This window comes from Trachypithecus francoisi, unplaced genomic scaffold, assembly GCF_009764315.1.
Source record: "Trachypithecus francoisi isolate TF-2019V2 unplaced genomic scaffold, Tfra_2.0 Contig00586, whole genome shotgun sequence".
Lineage (NCBI taxonomy): Eukaryota > Metazoa > Chordata > Mammalia > Primates > Cercopithecidae > Trachypithecus > Trachypithecus francoisi.
Window position 1 is genome coordinate 4,896,522 of NW_022680749.1, and position 23,903 is coordinate 4,920,424.

Consider the following 23,903-nt stretch of genomic DNA (forward strand, 5'->3'; position numbering starts at 1 on the left):
TACTAGGTGCTCTGTGAATGTTTGCAGAAGGTTATGGTGGTGATGATGGAGGAGGAGAAGGGAAAAGAAAAGGAAAAATACGACAGAAATTAGGAAGAGAAAGTTACTGGCCAGGATTCCAGTTAAAGCACAGGTTGGATGCCAGAAGCAAGGTAAAGGCAGAGTGTTGTCTTAAAAATTAGGGGGTAGAATAAATGGAATAAGACAAACCAGAATAAACACCCCATAGACAACCTCACCTACTTCCACTCTGCCTTGGGTCAGTCCTGCCAGGGAGAGAACTTTTGTTGCAGAGAAGAAAACTTCAATTTGCTTTTATCCATCATTTCTCACCCACATATCATTACATGAGCTTCTACTTCATCAAATATTCACTGATCATCATCTAAATGTCTGGCTTCTAGAGACATTAAAGTTGCGGCCTCAGCTTTTGAGAGGAGATGGCTCTTTGTCTCCAGATAATTCCGGGAAAGGCTCCTGACAGACCACAACAGTTTAAAAATAAAATATGGAATTCTAGGCTCCCCCTGCTGGTAACTGATATATGACCAGCCCTCTAACTATCAAAAATAATATAATTTCTAAATACATTAATACTGTGGAAAATAAGGTTTTGGTGTTTTCTTTTTAAAATGAAGTTAAAAAAAAAAAAACTTGGAAGATTATTTTATCAACCTTTCCCTCCCCTTGAGAACCACGCTCCTGGCACAATTCTTACTTGACTGAGATGGACCTGTCACACATCTGACACACGGTCCTTGCTTCTTCAGCAAAGCATAGGAGACAGCTAGGACAGTGGCCTAACCCTGGTCAGAAAACCTGCCACACAACCAAGAGCCACTCGCTCCATGGATAGCAGACCAATCGCCCGCCCACTCAGCTGGCTGACAGCTTGTGTTCACTGCAAATGGGTCATTTCTGCTAAGCATGCTTTACTCATTTTTAATAACTTAGTGTTATTACAAAAGTCATACAGCCTAATACGTAACACATGGAAAACATCAAAAAAGTATAAAGTAATAAAAGTTAAAACCATTTCTCCGTAACTCCATTGCCCCAAAATAACCACTATGTTGACATTTTATTGTCTTTCCAGATTTTTCTATACATTTTTAATCAAAATGGTCTTCACATATACTTATTTTATAGCTTTTTAAAGCCAACAGCCTATTGTGAACTGGTTTTTTTAAACCAGTAAATATTCTTCTACGTTACTCTTTTTCATGACTGCAGAGCATGCAATGGTATGAATGCCTGTCTTTTGTTTTTCAGTGATTCTCAGCCAGGAGCAGTACTGTCCACCCAAGGGGGCATTTAGAAAGGTGGGGAGGCATTTTTGAATGATCTGATTGGTCACTATTGGCATGTAGTAGGCAAGAACTAGAGATGATAAACATACTATGGTATGCAATGAGATAATCTCCAGTTCAAAGCCAGTAACATCTCAGCTGAGAGACATTAAACCAGTTCTTTACCGTGAGGTATTTTGCTCATTTCCAATTTGGGGGAGATTTTAAAGAGCAGTAATAAATATCCTTAAACATAAATTCTAGTGCTGATTTTTATTTTCCAGGGACATATTCCCAGAAGATACTTTATTTGGTCAAAGGTTGTGCACACTTAAGACTTTTGATAAATTTTGCCAAATGTTCTCCATAATAGTTTAATCAATGTATACTCTCTGCCAGTGCAGGTGTATATACCTCAACTTGCTAAGAAGCAACTCTGAACAGTGGAAGAAACAGGAACTAAGATCCCAGAGCTAGGTTTCATTCCTTAAAATCTATAACATTTTAAGCAAGTCTTTTAATTTCTTGGAGTTTCAAGTTCATCTGTAAATGGAAATAACATCTACTCTGCCCATCCCACAGTCTTTTTGTGTGGGCCAGATAAGATCATATATGAACATGTGTTCAAGTATAAGAGACTGTTTTTAACAGAGGTCACATCAGAACAGCTTTTCTCTTTGGCTGCAAAAACAAAGGAATGTCAGGTGTTGCAAACTCAAGTGACTGCAGGGCCAGGCAGGTGGCTTCAGTAACCTGGGTTAGGTGTAGGGGCCTCAGTGTTAGAGTTGCTTCAGGGAGTGGCGAGGATTCACAACTCTTGAATCCAAATCTAGCCCAAAGAAAGCAGATGCTACTCAGCTTCAAATAGCTTTTTTCTTTGAAAATGTAGAGCACATATTGGCACATCTAATAATCTTGCAAAAGAAGCCACAACTCTACAAAAATGGTTTCAACACTATGAATCCAAACATCCCACATCTTCAGGCAACATCTGGCCCAGGGCCATACATTTTCAACCTGAATCCTACAACGATTCTCATCAATCAAAATCCCTGCTCTTTTTGCAGAAATGGGCGCCTCTTAGGGGTCTGTGCCAGTGTGGACAACTGCCGATTATTTGTTGGGGGCATCCCAAAAACCAAAAAGAGAGAAGAAATCTTATCGGAGATGAAAAAGGTTACTGAAGGTGTTGTCGATGTCATCGTCTACCCAAGCGCGGCAGATAAAACCAAAAACCGAGGCTTTGCCTTTGTGGAGTATGAGAGTCATCGAGCGGCTGCCATGGCAAGGAGGAAACTGCTACCAGGTTAGCAATACCCTCCTCAAAGATGAGATTGCTCTGCTCTATCCTGCCTGCCTCCACAAAGAAAATAAGCATTTTTAATTTTTTTGGCTCTCTATCTTTCATTGTGTTGCATTTTAAATTTTTTTATCCTTCTTCACTATCTCACAGTTGATTCCATTCCCTGAAGTTTTCACAGACTCAGTTTTGAAAAATATTCATTCTGTGCATTGAGGGTAATTTACATGCACTAAAGAAACCCAGAACTTTAAGTGACAGCAATCCTATGATGAATAAAGAGTCTTCTTAAAATTAAGTATATCAATCACAGTTACTTTTGTGTATAGATTTTGTTATCAGGCTTATTAGAATTAGGGTATAGTCTCCATTACGATGTAGAAATAAAAACCTCAAGTGATACATTATTCCAATGACAACTAGGTGACATACTTTCATTATGACTCCCTGTTGTCTAATAATTTCTGTCTAATTTGAGAGAAGAGAGATAAAAGCTCCCCTTAGAAAGGCACCTTTATTTGTTAGTTATTACAACCACAGGATAGATCCCATTTGGTGAATAAGTATCAAATTCTCTATCCACCCCAACACTGCCTCGGTCAGATCAACTTAGGAAAGTTGTTTAGGGTTCTTGACTCATTCTACAACATTCACTACAACTTACACAGGTTTTTAAATGAATACTAAAATAAGAAGATTTCAAGAATGACAGACTGGACATATTGGAATGAACTTTTCTCATGAAAATTAAGAGAGCCACCAGAATTCAAAACAAAACCACCACAACAAAGACGTCTACATTCATGTTGCCTTTGTACACACTCTTCAAAACAAACCAATACTAGATCAGCCCCCTAGATATCTTCAAAACTAGGAGACAGCTTCTAGCTTGGGGAAGATCTTTCAATAATACCTTCATGAAGGCAACTTAAAGTGAAAAAAAAAGGAGACAGTTCCAAAGATTGCTGAATCTTTTACAGAAGTAGATATTTTTAATGTTGAGTCTTTCATTCACAACTTCTTCACTCTTCACTGGCCAGCAGTCAAGTCATCAAAATCACAGGTCCATAGATAGACTCACTAACACTCCTCATAGGGACATACTTTTTGGTGACCTGGACATAATATTTTGCTATCTACTTCAATTCTTTCTTCTTCAACATCGACAACTCTACCATTGAAAAGTCTTTTGTATCCATCCTGTTCTCAGGCCACCACTGAAGTATAAACACACATATTCTAAACCTTATGTAATTTTTTTTCAAGATCTAATTACTCTCCCAGCTCTGCTTTCTCTTCCATGTGCCCCACCCTCCGACTTCTCTATCCTGAACATTACCACCAGATTAATGTTTCCAAAATATTCTATTATCCTTTCAATACCTTCTTGCAAACAGTAGGAATTCAATCTCTATCTATAGGCTGAATGATGTCTGTCACTAACTGGCCAGTTCAAAAATATTCATAACTCCTTGTTGTGTATAAGAACTAAGTATGTGATTTCATTATTCAAGACCTTTTATTCATTTCCTGGTCATTTATGACCATATTTGCTACCTTCTATTTCCCAATAAAACTCTTCCTTCTATCTGGACAGACAACGCAATGACCTAGACACTTCCATGCTTATGTCTGTCTCCTTTATTCCTAATGCTATATCCTCTACTAGGAATACCTGCCCCTCCCTCACTTGTGACATTCACCCCAGTTCAGCCAGCACCTTCTTGAGAAACCTTCCTCCAGTATTCCAGCCCGAATTAGTCACTTTCCTCCCTCAATGTAGGAAGCTGTTCATTATCTGTAAAAACAGATATGTGAAATAATTTTGGGTGTGAGAGAGTAGGACAGTGAAAGAGGGTCCAAAACAGGTGAAAGACAGTTTCCAGGGTCAAGACAATCCAATAATCCCAGAGAAACTCAACCTCCTGAAAGCTTCCCCATCTCTTCAAAGAGAATGGCACATTGGCCCACTAAAGGAACTTCTTTATGTAAGTCAAGCTGACTGGGCTGGCCAGGGCCTATCAGATAAGCTTAGAAATTCTCAAACACAGTCCTGACTTTTCCTTGTGGATTCTCTGTCCAGGATACACCATAGGGAGGCTACCTCCCCTCCCCATTCACTACTCATATTCACCATGATCCAATGCAACTCCCTTACCTATGGCCCTTTGAGCCAGTCTCAGGTGGATTTCATTCAGCTGGATTTTAGTCAGCAACTAACTCATCAGCAAACTAACAAGATGAGGCACAGTGGTGAGTAAGCCAGCCAGAGCAAACTCCTTCGCCTCTAATGAGATCTCAGAACAAAACCTATCACCCATTTGGATCACTCTACGGGTTACCCCATTGCAGACTCACCCACGACAAAGGAATTCTGTAATTGCCAACCCTTTGAGAAGCTAGTTTAAAAGAACAAGGAGACTGTTGAGAAAAAATGATAAGTGAAGACAACAAGAAACTTTTCTTTCTTAATTGACCCAGACTTGAAGACAGAGACAATGGTTGTCTAAAGGGATGTAACTGCTCCTCAGCCAGTTACCTCCTCTCTAAACAGTGGCAGTTCCCCCTTGACAAATCTCACCTTTACTGAGCTCTTTACAGGACGAAGTTGCTGCATCCCACTCAGAAACTAGAAAGGCATTCTAAGAATGCTCTGAAGAAAAGTCCTGGCAGTGATTCTCAACGTCAGGCTGCATCAGCATCACCTGGAGGGCTTGTTCTAGCACAGATTGCTAGATCCCACCACCAGAGTTCTTGATTCAGTAGGTCTGGTGTCAGGCCAGGTAATTTGCATTTACAACAAGCTCCCAGGATACTACTGCTCCCAGGACTGCACATTTGAAAACCCATGATTTGAATCAATGATTTTCCATCCTAGGCTGCACATTGGAATTACCTGATGTTTTCAAACAATATTAGTACCCATGTCAGTCTCTAATCAATTGAATCTGCATCACTGGAATATAAAGTTAGGGAACTGGTGTTTTAAATTTTCCAGATGATTCTATTCTTCAGTCAAATTGTGTGATTCACGGCTAAATCTATTAGCTAATGATACTGGGTATTCATCTTCATGGCATGTAAATAGGAATACCTGGGAATCACTCAGTCAGTAAATATTTATTAAGCATCTAGAACATATATTGCTCCCTTCTGAATGACATGAGAGATTCTAAAAAAAAAAAAAAAAAAAAAAAGTACCTAACCATTGCACTCGAAGAGTGCATATTCTGAGAAAACCATACACAAAAACAGGAAAAATTATTAAGAGGAGAGTGTATTGTTGAATCATCATTTAAAAGTTATTAAGTCTTATCTGCATCATCTTTTCTTGACCTCACAACAATAGTAGGTTGTAGATAAGGAAACTGATGTTAGAAAGGATATGTTTTCTAGCCAGGATCATTGTTCTGACATTTGAACTTGTCTTACTTCAAGTTCGTGTTCTCAAATCACTCTGTAACACTCACTTTCACTAGAGGCCTTCACAAGGATATTGGTGGAAATCACTGCTTCCTATATTTACTCTCATGTCTGTTCTCTTAGCCTTATGCAGCAGTTCATGGTCCTAGTTTCTGAGAAGACTAAAGCTAGAGCAGTAGTACTCAACTGTAGCTGCATTTTAGAATTAACTAAGCTACTTGTAAAACTCCTGAGATCCAGCCCACTTATATCAGAATTGGGAAGGGCAGTCCGGAGGTCAGTAATGAGCTGGTAAATGTTTAACAGCCAGCTCCTAGAGAAAAAAACAAAAGCCCTGATTTGCAGCATTCGCCAATTTCCATGGTATTAACACTCCCACTGTGGCTGATTTCAAGTTACCAATGTGGCTTTAACTGGTTGATAAAATCCTGATACTTTCTTTGTCTATTTATCTGTTGATGAACATTTAGGTTGATTCTATACCATGGTAATTGTGAATAATGCTTCCATAAACATGGGAATGCAGGTATCTCTTTAACATAATGATTTCATTTGGGGAGAATATATACCCAGTATGGTGACTGCAGGATCATATGGTAGCTCTATTTTTATTTCTTTGAGGAACCTGCATATTATTTTCCATAGTGGCTGTACCAACTTACATTCCCATCAACAGTATGCAAGTATTCTCATTTCTCCAAATCCTTGAAAACATTATCTTTGATCTTTTTCATAATGGCCATTCTACCAGGTGTAAGGTGATAACTCATTTTAGTTTTGATTTATATTTTCCTGATTAGGGATGTTGAGCATTTTTCATATACCTGTTGGCCATTTATATTTCTTCTTTTGAGATATGTCTATTCAAATCCATTGACTTTTTTTTAATTTTTGAGACAGAGTTTCACTCTTATTGCCCAGGCTAGAGTGCAATGGCATGATATTGGCTCACTGCAACCTCTGCCTCCCGGGTTCAAGTGATTTTCCTGCCTCAGCCTCCTGAGTAGCTGGGATTACAGGTATGCGCCACCACACCTGGCTAATTTTGTGTTTTTAGTAGAGATGGGGTTTCTCCATTTTGGCCAGGCTGGTGTTGAACTCCTGACCTCAGATGATCCACTGGCCTTGGCCTCCCAAAGTGGTGGGATTACAGGCATGAGCCACCACACCTGGTCTTTTGCCCATTTTTAATTCAGTTATTTGTTTTCCTACTATTGATTGTTTGAGTTATTTGTGTATTTGGAATATCAATTCCTTATCGAATGTATGCTTTGTAAATATTTTTTCCCATTCCTTAGGTTATCTCTTTCCTCCATTGATTGTTTCCTTTGCTGTGCAGAAACTTTAGTTTGATGCAATCCCATTCATCTATTTTTGCTTTTGTTGCCTGTGCTTTGGGGGTTATAGCCGAGAAATAATTGCCCAGACCAATGTCAAGAAATTTTCCCTTATTGTTTCTTTCTAGTAGTTTTACTGTTTCAGGTCTTAAATTTAAATCTTTATTCCATTTTAACTAGGCTTATGTGTATGTTGTAAGATAAGGGTCCCATTTCATTCTTCTGCATATGGATATCCAATTTTCCTTACATCATTTGTTGAAGAGGCTGTTCCTCCACCATTGTGTGTTCTTGGCATCTTTGCAAAGATCAGTTGACCTTAAGTGTGTGGATTTATTTCTGGACTCTATTTTGTTTCACTGGCCTAAATGTCTGTTTTTATGTCAGTATCACACTCTTTTGATTACTACAGCTTTGTAGTATATTTTGAAATCAAGTAGCGTGATGACCCCAGCTTTGTTCTTTTGGTTCAGATTTCTTTGACTAAGGTCTTTTGTGGCCCCATACAAATTTTAGAATCATATTTTCTATTTCTGTGAAAAACATCACGGGATTTTCGATAGAGATTGCATGGAATCTGTAGATTGCTCTGGGTAGCGTGGACCTTTTAACAATAATAATGCCTCCAATCCATGAACATAGGCTATTTTTCCATTTATTTGTTTCTTCTTTAATTTTTTATCAATATTTTATAGTTTTAAGTATACAGATCTTTCATCTTGTTGGTTAAATTTATTTCTAAGTATTTTTGTGGGGGGATGGTATTATAAATGAGACTGTTTTCTTTATTTCTTTTTCAGTTTTCTTGATTTCTTGTTGTTAGTGTATAGAAAGGCTACATATTTATGTATGTTAGTTTTGTATTTTACAGCTGTACTGAGCTTATTAGTTACAATGGAATATTATTCAGTATTTACAAAGAAGGAAATTCTGTCATTTGCAACAACATGGGTGAACCTGGAGCACATTATATTAAGTGAAATAAGCCAGACACAGAAAGACAAATATTGCATAATCTCACTTATATGTGGAATCTAAAAAGTTGAATTCATATAAGCACAGTGTTGAATGGTGGTTACCAGGGCTGGAGGCAGAGGTGTGGAGAGATATTGGTCAAATGATACAAAGTTTCCATTAAAATGAATAATTTCTGGAAATCTATTGTATAATATGACTATAGTTAACATATTTGTATACTCAAAAATTGCTAAGGGAGTAGATCTTAAATGTTATCACCACAAAAAAAAGTATGTGAGGTGATAGATATGTTAATTACCTTCATTTAATCATTTTACAATGTATACATGTATCAAAACATCATGTTGTATACCATAAATAGATGCAATTTTGATTAATCATACCTTTAAAAAGCTTGGAAGGAAAAATGCAAAAATAGTCTATTTTTGCAAGTAGAGAAGAACTGGTTCTAGTACATCATTGGGTGGAATCCAGGTTTCATTATTTTTTAAACCTCACCCAATATGAGGCCAAGGATGAGCTTGGCCAAAACCAGAGCTACCAAAACCAGAGTTACATGGGAGCCTTGGGGATCTTGGGGATCTTGGGATAATACAAACAAAAAAAGTCTAAGGTAAAGCATAAAAGGGGAAGGGAAGAGAGTAATGAAGAAAACTATCCCCTGGAATGCAATACAGAACAAGATGGTCACAGCTAGGGTAACAAGAGCCAGCTTCTCTAAGGTCAGTTATCTCTTAAGACATGCCTATTCTTCATTTGGGTTTTAGAATGCCAGTGCCACGGACACTTTTATTGACTGCTTTTCAAGGAATATAAAGATGCATTCTTATTGAAAATAATTGCTTCCCACGTGTAGTAATTAAACAAATAAACCCTTACCAATACTGAGAATTCCTGACTGTTCTCTCAAGCTTTGTATTGCTTACGGGATAAAGTTTATTCCCAAACAATGAATAAAAAACAAACTAGATTTCCAATCAAATTTAGAACTTGGGTTGACTCTCACTCCCCTCTCATCACTTCAACAAGATCTGCACTGTGTAGGGGTACAGGAGCAGAGTCACCAAAAAACCAAACCAAAACAACAAAAAAAGGGGGAGGTGGTTAAGTAGAACAGATCTGGGAAAGTTATCCTCTCTAAAGCTCATTTCCCATTCTGTAAAATTGGGAGTCATTCACTTCCCCACAGGGTTACTGTGAGAAGGAACTGAGATAGCACATGAAAAACAGATGGTACAGTACAAGACACTCAATAAAATGTGTTTATAGTAATACAAAAATATATGTAGCCATGGAGAACAACTACCCTTTTCAGAAGAGTTAAATTTTTCATCAAAGACTCTTCCATTGCTTGTCATCTGTCTTCTTAATTAGGATTTTTTTTTTAAAAAGTCTCCAGATTCCAGATTTATTCATGTTGTGAAAGAGGATTAAGAGGGAACACAGCTGGTCTAAGCCTTGACCAAGTGTGAGGGACAGAAAACAAGCTAAGGATGCCTGAGCCCCACCCACCTTTGCCGAAACACCATTTTTTGAACAACTCAATTGTGGTACCTAGCCTAACCAAACAGCAGTAAATACTCTTCCTAGTAACCTTCTCAATGTTCTGTGGAGTCCGACTCTATATCTGGGCCCTAAATCCATACTTTTCCTTTCTCCCTTTTGCTATCTTACCTTAAGTGACTACCTTCATCCAATGAGTGTTGTTGTGAGAGCCAAATGTGCCCTCTGCTGCCTCATTTCCATTCAACCTCAAACCGCATCCTGGTTCCCTTTATAATCAATAGTTAAAACAAGTCACTGGTCACACAGAACTCCCTTCTAGTCAGTTACTCCATTTATTTGGAATGTCTCTTAAGATCAATACTCACCAATTTTAACGGTCTTCTTGCTCATTCAAGACCTCAAGGGTCAGGCCAATTTAAAAGACCATCGGTATAAACTGAGATGATGTTGTCCTGATTTCTACATAATTAATCATAATTGTGATCATTTTCAACAGGAAGAATTCAGTTATGGGGACATCCTATTGCAGTAGACTGGGCAGAGCCAGAAGTAGAAGTTGATGAAGATACAATGTCTTCAGTGAAAATCCTATATGTAAGAAATCTTATGCTGTCTACCTCTGAAGAGATGATTGAAAAGGAATTCAACAATATCAAACCAGGTAGGACATATATACAAGATTAGTTTTTCAAAACATTCTTTAAAAGCACCTATGCTTGAGATGACTTCCCATAACATTAAGTAGAAATGCTTTTATTTAGCTCATCTCATAATTGCATGCAAACCTCTCAAACTATATTCCTAACTTTGGATTAGAAAATCAAGCCATATGGTCCTATAATATTTATCAGTATTATAATTTTATATTTATCTATGTGATTATTTAATGAATACCTATTTTCTTCACTAAACTATAAATTTCAAGAGTTCTTTTCCCCTCTTATTGTTTCCTCCTTCCTCAGACATTTAAGCTCTGGGGTACAATGATTGCTCAATAAATATTTACTGTAATAAAGAATGCATGCCATAACTATATGTCTGACGCAGGGTTTCTCAGCCTCACCACTATTGATATTTTGGAACAGATCATTCTTGGCTGTAGGGGTCTGTCCAGTGGTTTGTAGGATGTTTAGCAGCATCCCAGGCCCCTCCCTGTTAGATACCGGTAGCAACCTCCAAGATGTAATAATCAAAAATGCCTTCAGACATTGCAAAATATACTCTATGGATGGGCAAAATTGCCCCCAGTTTAGAACCACTGGCCTAATGGAATCCACTTGTGACGTTAGTAAAAAGGTGACAATCCTAGGAACCTCGTTTAAATGAAGAGGAAGTGAAAGGAATAGAGGGAAGGTGGAAGGGGATAGTTAGTTGCTACTCATCTTGCCAATATTTTTCAGTATCAATTCTAAGCCATCAGATTGACTCCCCATCTCTTTCTTCTCCATATAGGAGCTACAACACTGAGAGAGGTAGAGCATTTCAAGAAACAATGTGCAAATTACCATTTCCCAAAAACAGTTCAAAACATTAATTCTACAATCTTTTGGTAGATGTTACTGATAAAAGAGCTGCATGGTCAAATAAGCTCGTAAACACCAGATTCTGCAAAATTAAATTAATTTCTTCATTATGGAACTTACCAAAGTCTTTAGCCTTCTGACATGCTTTGAAATTCTCCAAGATACAGAAAGCTTCATTTTTCAATTTTCTGAAACATGACTGCTCTTTTTTGGCACATCGTCTTGTGGGATTACTGTGTCTTTAAACATACTCTGGGCAGTAGTGGCTTAGGGTTATCATAGTAGTAATATCCTTTCATAACTGAGAATGTCCCAGCCTCCTGGCAAATTCTCTAGGTTGTTAATAAGCATAGGCCATGGTACTGTCATGTTAAAGCTGCCTGAGAATATTCACTTACACATACTCACATTGTCTGTTTCCAACTCTGGGTGCTATTTCAGATAAATAGAATGATAAGCTGATGATTTGCTCTGAAGGATATTCAGTAAGGATGTCACTGCTCCATTTTGAAAGACTCACCAAGGATCTTTCTCCAGCCTCAAGAACTCTGCCTTCCCTGAAATATTAGTGTGATGGTGTGGCTCCACACCAACAGCTGTGAATCCATGACTAAGCTAGAAACTGCAAACGACGGACTACCGTACTGTGTGCCAAGTATTGCAGTGGGCACTTTCACAGCATGTGTCATTTATTCATCACAACTCTATAATACAGGTTGCTTTATGAATTCCATTACTTTATAGATAAGAAAACCAGGACCCAGAGTAGTTAAGTGGTTTGCCCAGGGTCACACAGCTAGCAGGTGGCAGATCCTGGATTTGAACTCGAATCTGGTAAAGGACATGTTCTTAACAACTTTAATACTCTCATGCCCAATCTTTATTCCATTCACTCACTCATTCATTCAACTGTCTTTCCTTCAGTAGCTCCTATGTGTGAGGCACTGTGGAAGGAACCAACAAGTATGATGTGTGCGTGGAAAAAGTTTAAGAAATTCCAGAAAAACTACATCTTAGACAGACTACTCTTGGAGTGAAGAGAAGATTTGTGTTTCAAAGTGACAACTAAGCTGAGATCTGAATGTTGATGCAGTTGTAGACATAGGAACCATAACGTGTGTGTATAAATATTGCTCACTATTCTCCCCTCATTGCATGTTGACTTTCTACCTTCCCAGAGTGAATAATACTTCTTATTTTTATCTAATTAAAACAGCACCCCTTTTTTTTTTTTTTTTGCCAAGGGCTAGAATGAGAAACTACTAAAAGGCTGCTTCCTTTCCTAGGCCCTGGTCATTAGCTTTCCCAGTCTGTGTATTGGCATATAGTGAAGAGACATGTGTGCCCGGATCCTACTAACTATCATGAAAATAATGAACGTCACATATCTCTCTGTTGCTTGCTCTCTCACTTTCTCTTTCTTCTTGGGACTAAAGTGTGTCCAGAGATTTCAGGTCATAGTCTGCAGCTGGTGGCACAACTCTCAGGGCTATATAATGATGTGTGGCTTGTTCTTCCTGGCCCTCTGCAAAAAAAAAAAATATGAATTGCTGAAGGTGAACAACTAGCAGACATCTGCTGCATTGAGAGGGAAAAGTCAGAGCTAACTAGTTTGTTTTATCTTGGAAAGTATGTACTGTGCCAAGGCTATACTTACCTAGAAAAATTTATAGAAAGAAACAGGAAAATGACTCTTTAAAAATTCCATTTAAAGTTTAGGTCCCTCAGAGGAACCTACATATTACCTCAAAATATTTGACCATGTATCATTTTAACCATGATGAACTTGAATAATACTATATTGCCACTCAGAGACACAAATGATAATTAGAACAAAAATTGGGATCTGAAGATGGTTTGTTCTTCCCCACTGTAGCCTAAGGGTATCTGCTGAATTTCCAATTATAGTCATTCTACAAAATCTGATCTTCCTACAAGAGTTTAGCAGTATTAGAATCACCTGAAGTGCATGTTAAATCGCTGATTGCATGGCCCATCATGGGTAGGTTCAAGGATTTCCATTTCTATTAAGCTTCCAGACAAAGCTGATTCTGCTGGTCAGGGGACCACACTTGGGGAACCATGACACTCTGATAACCTTTCCTTTGGCATACAGGTGTATTTCTCCTCAGGTTTATGTGTTGCTGACAAGTTGATAATAAACACAGCAATAATTTTTCAATTTCTTGCATCATGATTTCAGAGGATCTTTTTCTTCTTTGCTAATGGATGATTGAGTAATAATGATCATTCATATTCTATGGACTCATCCTCTGCCAAATGAGAATCAATTACTAAACAAACTCCTATGCACTAAAGAAGAAACATATTAAAATAAGCCATGTGGTGAATACTATTGTAGAGAAAACCAACTTTTATCACACAAACTCTAACTTTTTAACTTGTCTGTTTTATGAGACTAAATTTTTAAATATCAAATTTTCCAAAACCAGATGCATCTGGAAATTATCCAACAGCGAAGATAATTTGAAATATCTGCAAACAGAATTTCAGAAAATCTAAATTCATTATCATCTGAAATGCCACCTAACTGGTGTAGATGACAGAAGTCGGGGTGTGAATTAACTGATAATATTCCCTTATTCCATGTGTATTTATAGAGTAACTCCTATGTCCAAGGCAGTAGGCAGGAACCAGGAGAAGATGATACCACAAAGTCTCTGAAGCAGGTTCTCTTCTCAGGGAGATAACAGACCAGGGGGTCTAAGTGGAGAATGACATTGAAATATGAACTGGAAAAATGCAAAGACTGGAAAGGTGAAGGTCATCATTGGTCAACGTCTTTCTTCTCAATTACAAAAACGAGTCATGGGATTGGGATTGAGTCATGATCATCACCCCATGTGACACTGAAAGGAATGAAGAGACTATATTGGATATTCAGTTAATTATACGTCCCATGCTTCATGGTCTCAGAGAGCTTTATTTATCCTTAGCCTGGCCAGATAATTTTGCTCTGTATAACCATTGCCATAAGAAGTCAAGGGTTGAATGTTGAAGGGAGTGTAAAGAGAAGTATCACAATGTCTTTAATTGTCCTTATGTTACAGGTTCACTATTATTCCAAAGGAAGATAATTCTTAGTCATTGAACCATGTGGGAGAGTAAAAACTCTAATTACCTTTGTTACCTTGAATCTAAGAGGATAATGAAACTTTGATAGGTACAGAAAGGACTTCCCCATCTTCTTTTCCCTGGAATAATGTCTCATCCTATGTTGTCTCCCTAGACTCTCAAGGTACACCCAAGTGAGTGTAGGGTAAAAGAAGATAATTGGCATGCTAAACTACAGTGGTTAAACAAATTTCCACCTTACCTTCACTCTAAGCAAAAGGTCTATTTTTAAAATTGAGTAAGCAACAACATTTAAAAATACAACATCCAACTATCTCGGTACAACTATCTTTTTCATTTTTATATGTTGCTATCATGTTCAGCAGTTCCTTTACATAAAAATAGATGGTTTGTTTGGGTTTTCTACACAAATAACATAAATAAATTTTGCAAATATTTGTAAAATGCCAAATACATCAATTACAATATGAAAATCCCCTTCATTCTTCCCAACTTTTCTCTCCATTCCTGAAGTAACCCCTGTTAAGAGTTTGTCTCTATCTTTTCAGTTTGCTTTCTGTATGAGTGTATTTAAATTTTGTGCATATATATAGTTTGGGATTATTAAAAACACAAATGCCATAATATTGTACTTACTATTTTATAACTTTTTAAAACTTAACAATAGATCTTGGGCCAGGTATGGTGGCTCATGCCTGTAATCCCAATACTTTGGGAGGCCGAGGTGGGCAGATTACCTGAGGTCTGGAGTTCAAGACCAGCCTGATCAACATGGTGAAACTCCTTCTCTACTAAAAATACAAAATTAGCCAGGCACATGGTGGCACATGCCTGTAATCCCAGCTACTAGGGAGGCTGAGGCAGAAGAATCGCTTGAACCAGGGAGGCGGAGGTTGCAGTGAGCTGAGATCACGCCATTGCACTCTAGCCTGGGCAACAAGAGCAAAACTCTGTCTGAAAAAAAAAAATAGAGAGGTCTTTAATCTTCCCGTGTAATCACATACAGGTCTATTTTCTTTATAGACTCCTTGGTGTTGGTATAAATGTAGCAGATTTAATCACTCATGAAAATAGACATTAAATTGTTTTATTTTTGCTCTTTCAACAATGTTGTAATTGATACCCTTATGCATGATCCTTGTACATGTGTGTGAGTGTTTCTGTATGAGACATTCCTCAAAGTAGAATTGTAGATATTTACATTGTTTCCAGTCTTTAGCTATCATGACAGCAAGGCAGGCAACTTATCTTGGTTCCCAGATGTTCTTTCGGAAACAACTTTCTTTTTCTTCTTTTTGCTTTTCTATTTAAAGATTAATGGATAAGGATATAGGGAATACAGTTGTAGTTCCTCTCTGTGTGGACTCTAAATCTCAGTTACCTTGTCAGAATTGTAGTTACCTAATATTTAAGTTTTAAAAAGTAATTTAAAGTTAATTACATAAGACAAAAGAGATAAAGACATTTTGCTGGCACGAAAAGCATAAAACTTAAAAAAGTAATCAGCTAAATATATATTTATAAAATGATCAATAATTGAGTTCAACTCAACAAATATTTTACCATGCAAAAGGTACTATCTTTTACATTACATAAGATGCAAAGGAAGATGGAATTCCCACCCTTAGAGACCTTATAATCTAGGAAGTGGAAAGCACAAATCCCAAATTATAATAAGTCAGAATATAAATTTTATTTTTAAAACTGCAAAAAAAAATCTTCAGTTGAATGTTCTTGAAGAGATCCTTTCTTAAATATGAGATATCCATGAAAAAATCCAATATTCTTTGCAGCTAGGTGCTAAAATATATCACTTTCAGGGCTCTCTTAAGTTTGTTAATGGGGCAACCTTCACTCTATTTTACAGGTGCTGTGGAGAGGGTGAAGAAAATTCGAGACTATGCTTTTGTGCACTTCAGTAACCGGGAAGATGCAGTTGAGGCTATGAAAGCTTTAAATGGCAAGGTAAGGTAGAACAAAGAAAAAAATATGCAGATTCCATCCAAGTTTGATGTGGACATTACATTCAAAAGCACGGTCCTGCAAGTCTGTCTCACTCCAGCCTTCTCTGACATGGCCGCCTCAGTCCATTTAAGATGTACTAAAGAGAAATGATGGAAAATACAATGGAAATTGGAGATATACCTAATATATCCAACTTTAGCTCTATTTTTTTTCTAATTTGGACAAGGCACTGACACTCAATTTCCATGGAAAGAGGAGATTGAAGTAGATTATTTCAAGGTGTTTTTCACAATTCCAGTTTTCTCTCATTACTTCAAAGAGATTATCATCATTTTATTGCAGTATTTTAGAAGCCAATGAATTAAAAACATGTCAAGATAGCTGTTATTCTGCCTTCATAGTTTGATCTTCCACTTGGAAAGCTTAGAGTCTCTCACTTTGCCAAGAGTAGGGGCTGGGGAAGCTTCTATATCCTCACTACTGAGTTGTATACAGAAGCCAATATAATATTTATATATCAAGCCAATAAACATTTAAAACCTTCTGTAGACCACTTATCATGCTAGGATACAAAAAGAATCAAAGATGTTTGACAAGTAGTTAAAAGTTGGTTGGAGGAATAAGACAACTACACAAACACATGCAAAGTACAGTCAAGTAAATATCATAAAAAGAGATCAACGTGGTGAGCAAGTTCAAAGGAAGAAGTGGGCCATAAAGAATAAAACATCTTCATGGATATGAGAAGATAATATTTAAAAGAAGCCATGAAAATTGGGTATAATTTCAAAAATCAAAATATGGAAAGACAAGCAGTCTTAGACAGAGGCACAGAATTTGAGAAGAGCAAGACAAGATTGGAGAACAGGAAAATGTGGAGTAACTTGGTTGGAACATAATGCACATGGGACTGTTTTACCTATCGGATCTGGCATCAGCCAGGGTCCCAAAAGAAAACAAATAGCAAAGGAATTAATTACAAAAGTGTGAGTTGGGACTAGGGAAATCAAAAAAACAGTGTCAGAATTTGGGGCTCACAGCACTCTGGAGTGAAAGGTACAAGGGGCTGGAGAATTAATAGAAATCCTGAAAGGGGAGAGACTTGTGTAGAGCAGATCTCTGCAAGAAGTAGCTGGGTGCAGTGGCTCACACCTGTAGTCTCAGCACTTCGGGAGGCTGAGGTGGAAGGATTGCTTGAGCCCAGGAGTCCGAGACCAGCCTGGACAAGATGGCAAGACCTCATCTCTACAAAAATTAGCCAAGCATGGTGGCATGGACTACTACAGTAGTCCCAGCTACTCCAGAGGCTGAGGTGGGAGGATCTCTTGATCCCAGGAGGCTGAGACTGCAGTGATCTATGATTGTGCCATTGCATTCCAGCCTGGACAACAGAGTGAAACCCCATCATTAAGGAAAAAAAGAAAAGAGAACAGAAAAAAGTAGTGATTTTGGTCAAAGGACACAGTCAGCCCAAGGTGACCTTTCAAAGAGGGATCCAGCAGAATAAATGCCCCAAATTCACTGTTGTCTCTTTCTCCAACCTCCTACCAGCATTCTGCATTGGCTAAATCCAATCACAATCTAGAAGGCTAAAGAGGACCCCATGTAGAATAGTCTCCCAGAGCAGAGAGCAGGCTGGAGCTGGTAGGTGGTGAATTCCATAGGGAGTGGATCCAGATGGCAAAGGGAGTATCTCTTAGCCTAGGCCCTTCAGACACTGTGGAGCCTCTTGCATCTTAGCTCCTCAGGGGCCCACTCAAACTCAAAAATGTGTGAGTGCTGGAGGGTGGAGTGGAGAATATATTCACTCTGAAATACAAAAACGACAACTGCAAAGCAAAAACTAATGCATAGTTAAATACATGTCTATAAAGAAAAGCATTATTTCATCTTCATTGATTATCACATTTAATATCATAAAAGCGTTATTACTTGGAAAACAATCTATAAGTTAGATTTTCTCTATATGGAAACATTCCTGAGTATACACGATGATTGCTGGGAAGGAACAGCCATCACAAATTAAATGCCAATAATTACATTGGAATAATTACAATGGAAACATATTCAAATTATTCCCAATTTTTGCAGCTAGATATTTTTATAGTAATATTTACACATATTATTTAGTTAAATATATATTTAATATTATATTTGACTATAATGTTGTATGGAAAAATCTACAGTAAGTTTTCCTAGGAACTATGGTTTTTGAGCATATATATAGAAATTTATATTTAATTTATTAGATGAGGTGAGATCTTGAATTTTTTTGTGCAGTAATTATCACATTTACAATTTAGGAAAATTAGCCTAGTAAGAATTGACTTTTTAATACAGATGAGAGAAACATGTCATAGAAACTAGTTATAAAGCTATTATAGTCACCCAAATGGGACAAAATAAGGTCTTGAACTTAGGTAGCAATGGAATGTAGGAGACAACCATATACAGAACAGTAGGGATAAATTCAAAGGACCCCGGAACTGATTGGAGATAGGGGTGAAAAAGAAGGAGAAGTCATATAAGCTTCCAATATGGTAGGTTGTTATGAAAGTCAGGAAAGGAAGCCTATTCAGAGAGAAAAATAATGAATTGAGCTTCAGAATGATTATTCATTTACTCCAAGTGTGTGAAGTGAAAGAAATTTTACTAAGCTTGGGCTATACAGATTAATAAGATGTTGTCCTAGCTCTTGAAATATCTAAACTAAATAACTAAAATACAATATTGAGTTTAAAATGCTTTTGGATGGGACAGAGGAAGGCAGAACAAAATTTATTACGACAAGAAATCTGAATTTGCAGCAAAGAATCATTCCATGCAAAATGTATCTTGATATGGAAGTGTCTATAAGCAGAGACCTATTTGAGTCTCTCATCTTCCTCAAGACCAGACAGAAGATATAAATAATCTTATACCCAAGGTCCTCCCCTATTTTCAGTATGCCAGTTCTATTTTTTCTAATTATATCAACATCAATATAAGATTGTTGAATATCAGCTGGATTCTATCAGAGTATTCCATCTAACTTATTTGACACTGGCTCCTGCTACTAAAAAGTAAGATAAATACATAATACTGGAGACAAACCGACCCATAGGCTGAACAAAATGGTCAGGATGATCATGAAGCACAAGCTTTGTCCAGCAGACTTCGATAATCCAGGAACCACTGAGTCACTGTTGAAATCAGAGGGTAAGGGTACACACTCAGCTGCTGTGAATGTGAATTTCTGTAGAAACACTTTAAATAAAAGTGTTCTGTATATAAAACAGAAGATCATCACATTCTTATTCAAAAAAAAAAGCCACAAATGCTTTCTGACAATACTTTGTTCCTTTGATAATAAATACATCAATCTATCAAGAATTTGTTGAGAGCCATGTTTGTTTCTTGTGTAGGTAAGCAATACATAAAGTTAGTAGCACATGTAGATCTACATACATTCATTATCTTTGACATCTGGAGCTGTTCACACTCTCAAAATTTGTGTCAATAATTTGTGAGGACAAGTTTTAAGCGGTGCATGATCTGAGAACCTCAATACTACTCTCACTCCCAACTACTCCTGACCACTGTCATCCCTGTTTATTAGTTCCCAACTGTTCGGCAGATCAAAAGGTGGCTTCACAAGGAAGAACCTGTGGCAGGCAATGCAACAGCCTCCCAGATTCCTCTTCCTTTGGTAGAGCCACAGTATGCCTCTCTTCTCCTGTGAAAACTTACTTGTGTGGCTGATCTAAGGAGCAAGGCAGTTAGTAGGCTATCAGCTGGAAGGGCCTGATTTGGCTGCCCATGCTAAATGCTAATAATTGATAAGATTTCATTATTGGTCTCCTTTCACCTTCATCTTATTGTGCTAGGTAATGGAGATTTTATACCATCCATGACAAAACTAAATTTTATTGTAGTTATATAATTATATAGATATGTAATTTAAAACACATATATGACCTAATAAAAATATTACATAAGTTTCTGTCTCAGTGACTGTAACCAGATTATAAATTTATAATGAATATGTCAATGGACACCGGCCAATATGTCACTGTCAAACCTGTTGGCATCTTATGCATCTTACCAACAAAATGGCTCAGAAAAAATTCAACTGGCATACAAACACAAACCTATAAAATGACAAGATACAATCAATAAACCTATAGCAAATAGTCTAACACTTAGAAGGAATCATGTTATTAGGGCTCAGCCACGCTTGGTTATCTTCGTATCATCTCATGCTGATTTTTCTTCGCTCTCTACAACAGGTGCTGGACGGTTCCCCCATTGAAGTCACCCTAGCAAAACCAGTGGACAAGGACAGTTATGTTAGGTACACCCGAGGCACAGGTGGAAGGGGCACCATGCTGCAAGGAGAGTATACCTACTCTTTGGGCCAAGTTTATGATCCCACCACAACCTACCTTGGAGCTCCTGTCTTCTATGCCCCCCAGGCTTATGCAGCAATTCCCAGTCTTCATTTCCCAGCCACCAAAGGACACCTCAGCAACAGAGCCATTATCCGAGCCCCTTCTATTAGAGGTAACTCCAATCACATCTTGCTTTAGAGTAATCCCAAGATTTCAAATGACTCAAATTGCAGTAGCCTTAGATACATTGGATGGGTCCACTGGGAGAAAAGCACTGAAAATGTTTTTTATTAAAAATCAAGTATTATATCAATAGTTTTCCTTTAATAGGAGCCTTTTTTCACATTACAACTGGTTATTGAAAAAACGTGGTCAGAACATTGTGCAAATGAGCCTAGTGCACAGATTCAAACTTTACATGGGTCCATAAAATTTGCACACACTAAAACCTAGTTCTATAATTGTTAGCTTCTTCTGTATCACTTGTCCACCATTGTGCAGTCATCTGTGGCTCATTACAACACTTCTGGAATAGACTAGTATAGTCCAGTGGAAACCAATTACCTCAACTAGCAAAACCCGTGTGTATTTGATGGTGACTCAGTGGCATTGTCTTAATATACAAATCACAAATTATTATAAATATAATCTAACAGACACATGAGAGGTTATCATCTGATGTCCTCCAAGAAATATGTGTTATACTTTCTTAAAAGCCAAATTATTAAGGAAATTACTATATTTCTTTAGTCTATGGAGAACTAAATAAACACCAAATAGAAAAAAACCCTCAATCAGACTGCTAATAACACAATAAACATTTCACATTTGAATCCTGTAAGAATTCTAAATGTTTGAGTAGTTTTCCAAGATCCATTTCTTCAAGGAAGCTAGAAGATAAAGAAAGCCTTTATTTTATTTCCAAGCAACTAGCTTGTCCCTGCCTTTTTGGCTCCTTCAGATTAGTTTTTCTAGGATATGGCTAATGCCAACTGAATCCCAGTTCTGTCCTCTAAATACGACACGAATCTGGGCAATTCGATAAATAAACTGTGTATTTAAGTCTATTCTTGGGTTTGGCTTAGAAGCAACGAGGCACATCTAGATTACTGTAGAAACAATTATCTTACTATGTTTTACTATTTCTCAGTATAACTGAATTGATCATCCTAGGAGCTCTAGTCTTCAACGGCCTTAAAAGTTTCATCCTCATAATTACTTGCCCCAAAATTTTAATGCAAATTAAATAATCAGGATTTCCTTTAGGATAACTTGTCTATGTGACAATAAATTATATCATTGTAACATTATGCATTTATAATGAAAAATCACATCATTAACCAATCCATACATTAAATACAAATTGTCAACCAGTTATGATGTAGAAAAAAACAAACTCCACTATAACAGAAAAAAAAGCCTATCTAACAAGAAAGGAATCAATGAATGATATTCATGGATGAAGGGTAATCAATTTAATTTTGTATCTCTATGCCACCAACATAAAATCAAAGTAGCAACATGGCAAAACAAAAATCAAAAGGAATCTATGCATGAAACTCAATGGAAACTTAAGCCTCACATTGACCGAACATCAGAGAGAGGATGGTGAACCTAAAAGCATGCTTTCTAAATGCTTGTTTTCCAATAAGTCACTGGAGGTGGGATAATTAGAGAAGCCAGAATTTATTTCTAATATAGTGATCAGCGACAGTCTCTATGCAAGACTGATTTCAAAACAAGTGGTCGCATTATGTAGGAATGTTATAATAAATACATTCCCAGTCTTTATTAGTCTATATTAGAAAATATCAAGAAAAGGTAACCTAAAGACAAAAATTGCAAAATTTCCCTCCCAACATTTTTAAGTTGCTTATGTACTTATCAACAGTATTATACTTATCAATGGCATGGCTTTCTTCTGAAGCTAGTTTTTCAAAAAAGAGAAAGACACCTATGTTAAACCTTGCCTTATGTTGAGTTTCATTACATTAGAATCCTAGAGTTTCCCACCCATCTTCAGGGCAATAATCAACGTGAATTGGGCTAACTTTTCCATTACAGTAAGATTCAGGGTGATTTTCTGGTGGTTTGATTCAGTTTAATGCCTTCTTACATTCCTAGAAATTTACATGAATGTACCTGTAGGGGCTGCGGGAGTGAGAGGACTGGGCGGCCGTGGCTATTTGGCATACACAGGCCTGGGTCGAGGATACCAGGCCAAAGGAGACAAAAGAGAAGACAAACTCTATGACATTTTACCTGGGATGGAGCTCACCCCAATGAATCCTGTCACGTTAAAACCCCAAGGAATTAAACTCGCTCCCCAGGTAGGTAATGTTATTCCAGAAATAGTTTCTTTAAGTTGTGCCAATGAGCATCATTCACTTTTACCAAATGATTTGACTTGATCCCTACTCAAGCTATGGGTTTTTTTTTTCTTTTAACATATAAAGCATTCAATCAATGTCACACCTTTGAGGGAATGCTGGGCATCAGGTGCCGTTTATTCTATTATAGGTCCTTTCTCTTTTTAAAAAAATCATAAAACTTAACACCTTGAACAATATTCCACTGAAATGCAAAGACTCTGAGAGCTATTAAGAATTATCAACCCATACCCTAAATGAAAATAAAATGAGGCAAAGACCCCATCTCAGAATAAATGCCTATTGTATGTGAGCCAGGTTGGTTAGCAAATGAAGGGCATTATGGCAGAGCCCTGAATAGACCATTTAGGACATCTTTTCTTGGAAAGACTATATCTAAGAGAAAACTCCACCATGATATCTAGGTGAATTATTCACTATGAGATGTCATCAGTCATACCAAATTAACTCTTCCTCCATAGTTACATTGCGGCAGTAGCATTACAGAGAGGGTTTTTTTGTTTGTGTTCATTTAAGAGTTCTAAGTTTCCATACTTCAACATTAACCTGTGTTTTTTATTATTGGAAAATTAAAAGTTATACAAGTTTCAATACGGAAACTGACTCCCAGGGTTAAAAATAAAACAAAATAGGGTCTATGCTAACCCTGAGACTGTTCCCTGTGGGAGTGTGATAGGTGCTGATCTCTCTGAAATATATTTTGGCTGAATAATCAGTTACAGTTTG

At 37.3% G+C, this 23,903-nt stretch overlaps 1 protein-coding gene across 3 annotated transcripts in view; it reads left to right on the top strand.

Moving 5' to 3' along the window:
• A1CF (APOBEC1 complementation factor) overlaps window positions 1-23,903 on the top strand; it is a 78,912-nt gene that overhangs the window by 48,351 nt on the left and 6,658 nt on the right. For 2 of the 3 annotated variants that reach the window (XM_033215344.1, XM_033215360.1), the window contains 5 exons: window positions 2,357-2,595; window positions 10,330-10,494; window positions 16,320-16,417; window positions 20,686-20,959; window positions 22,912-23,117. In XM_033215344.1, the coding sequence (XP_033071235.1) occupies window positions 2,357-2,595; window positions 10,330-10,494; window positions 16,320-16,417; window positions 20,686-20,959; window positions 22,912-23,117 (982 nt within the window). The remainder of the gene's footprint in view (window positions 1-2,356; window positions 2,596-10,329; window positions 10,495-16,319; window positions 16,418-20,685; window positions 20,960-22,911; window positions 23,118-23,903) is intronic. The other variant, XM_033215354.1, reaches the window with a different exon arrangement.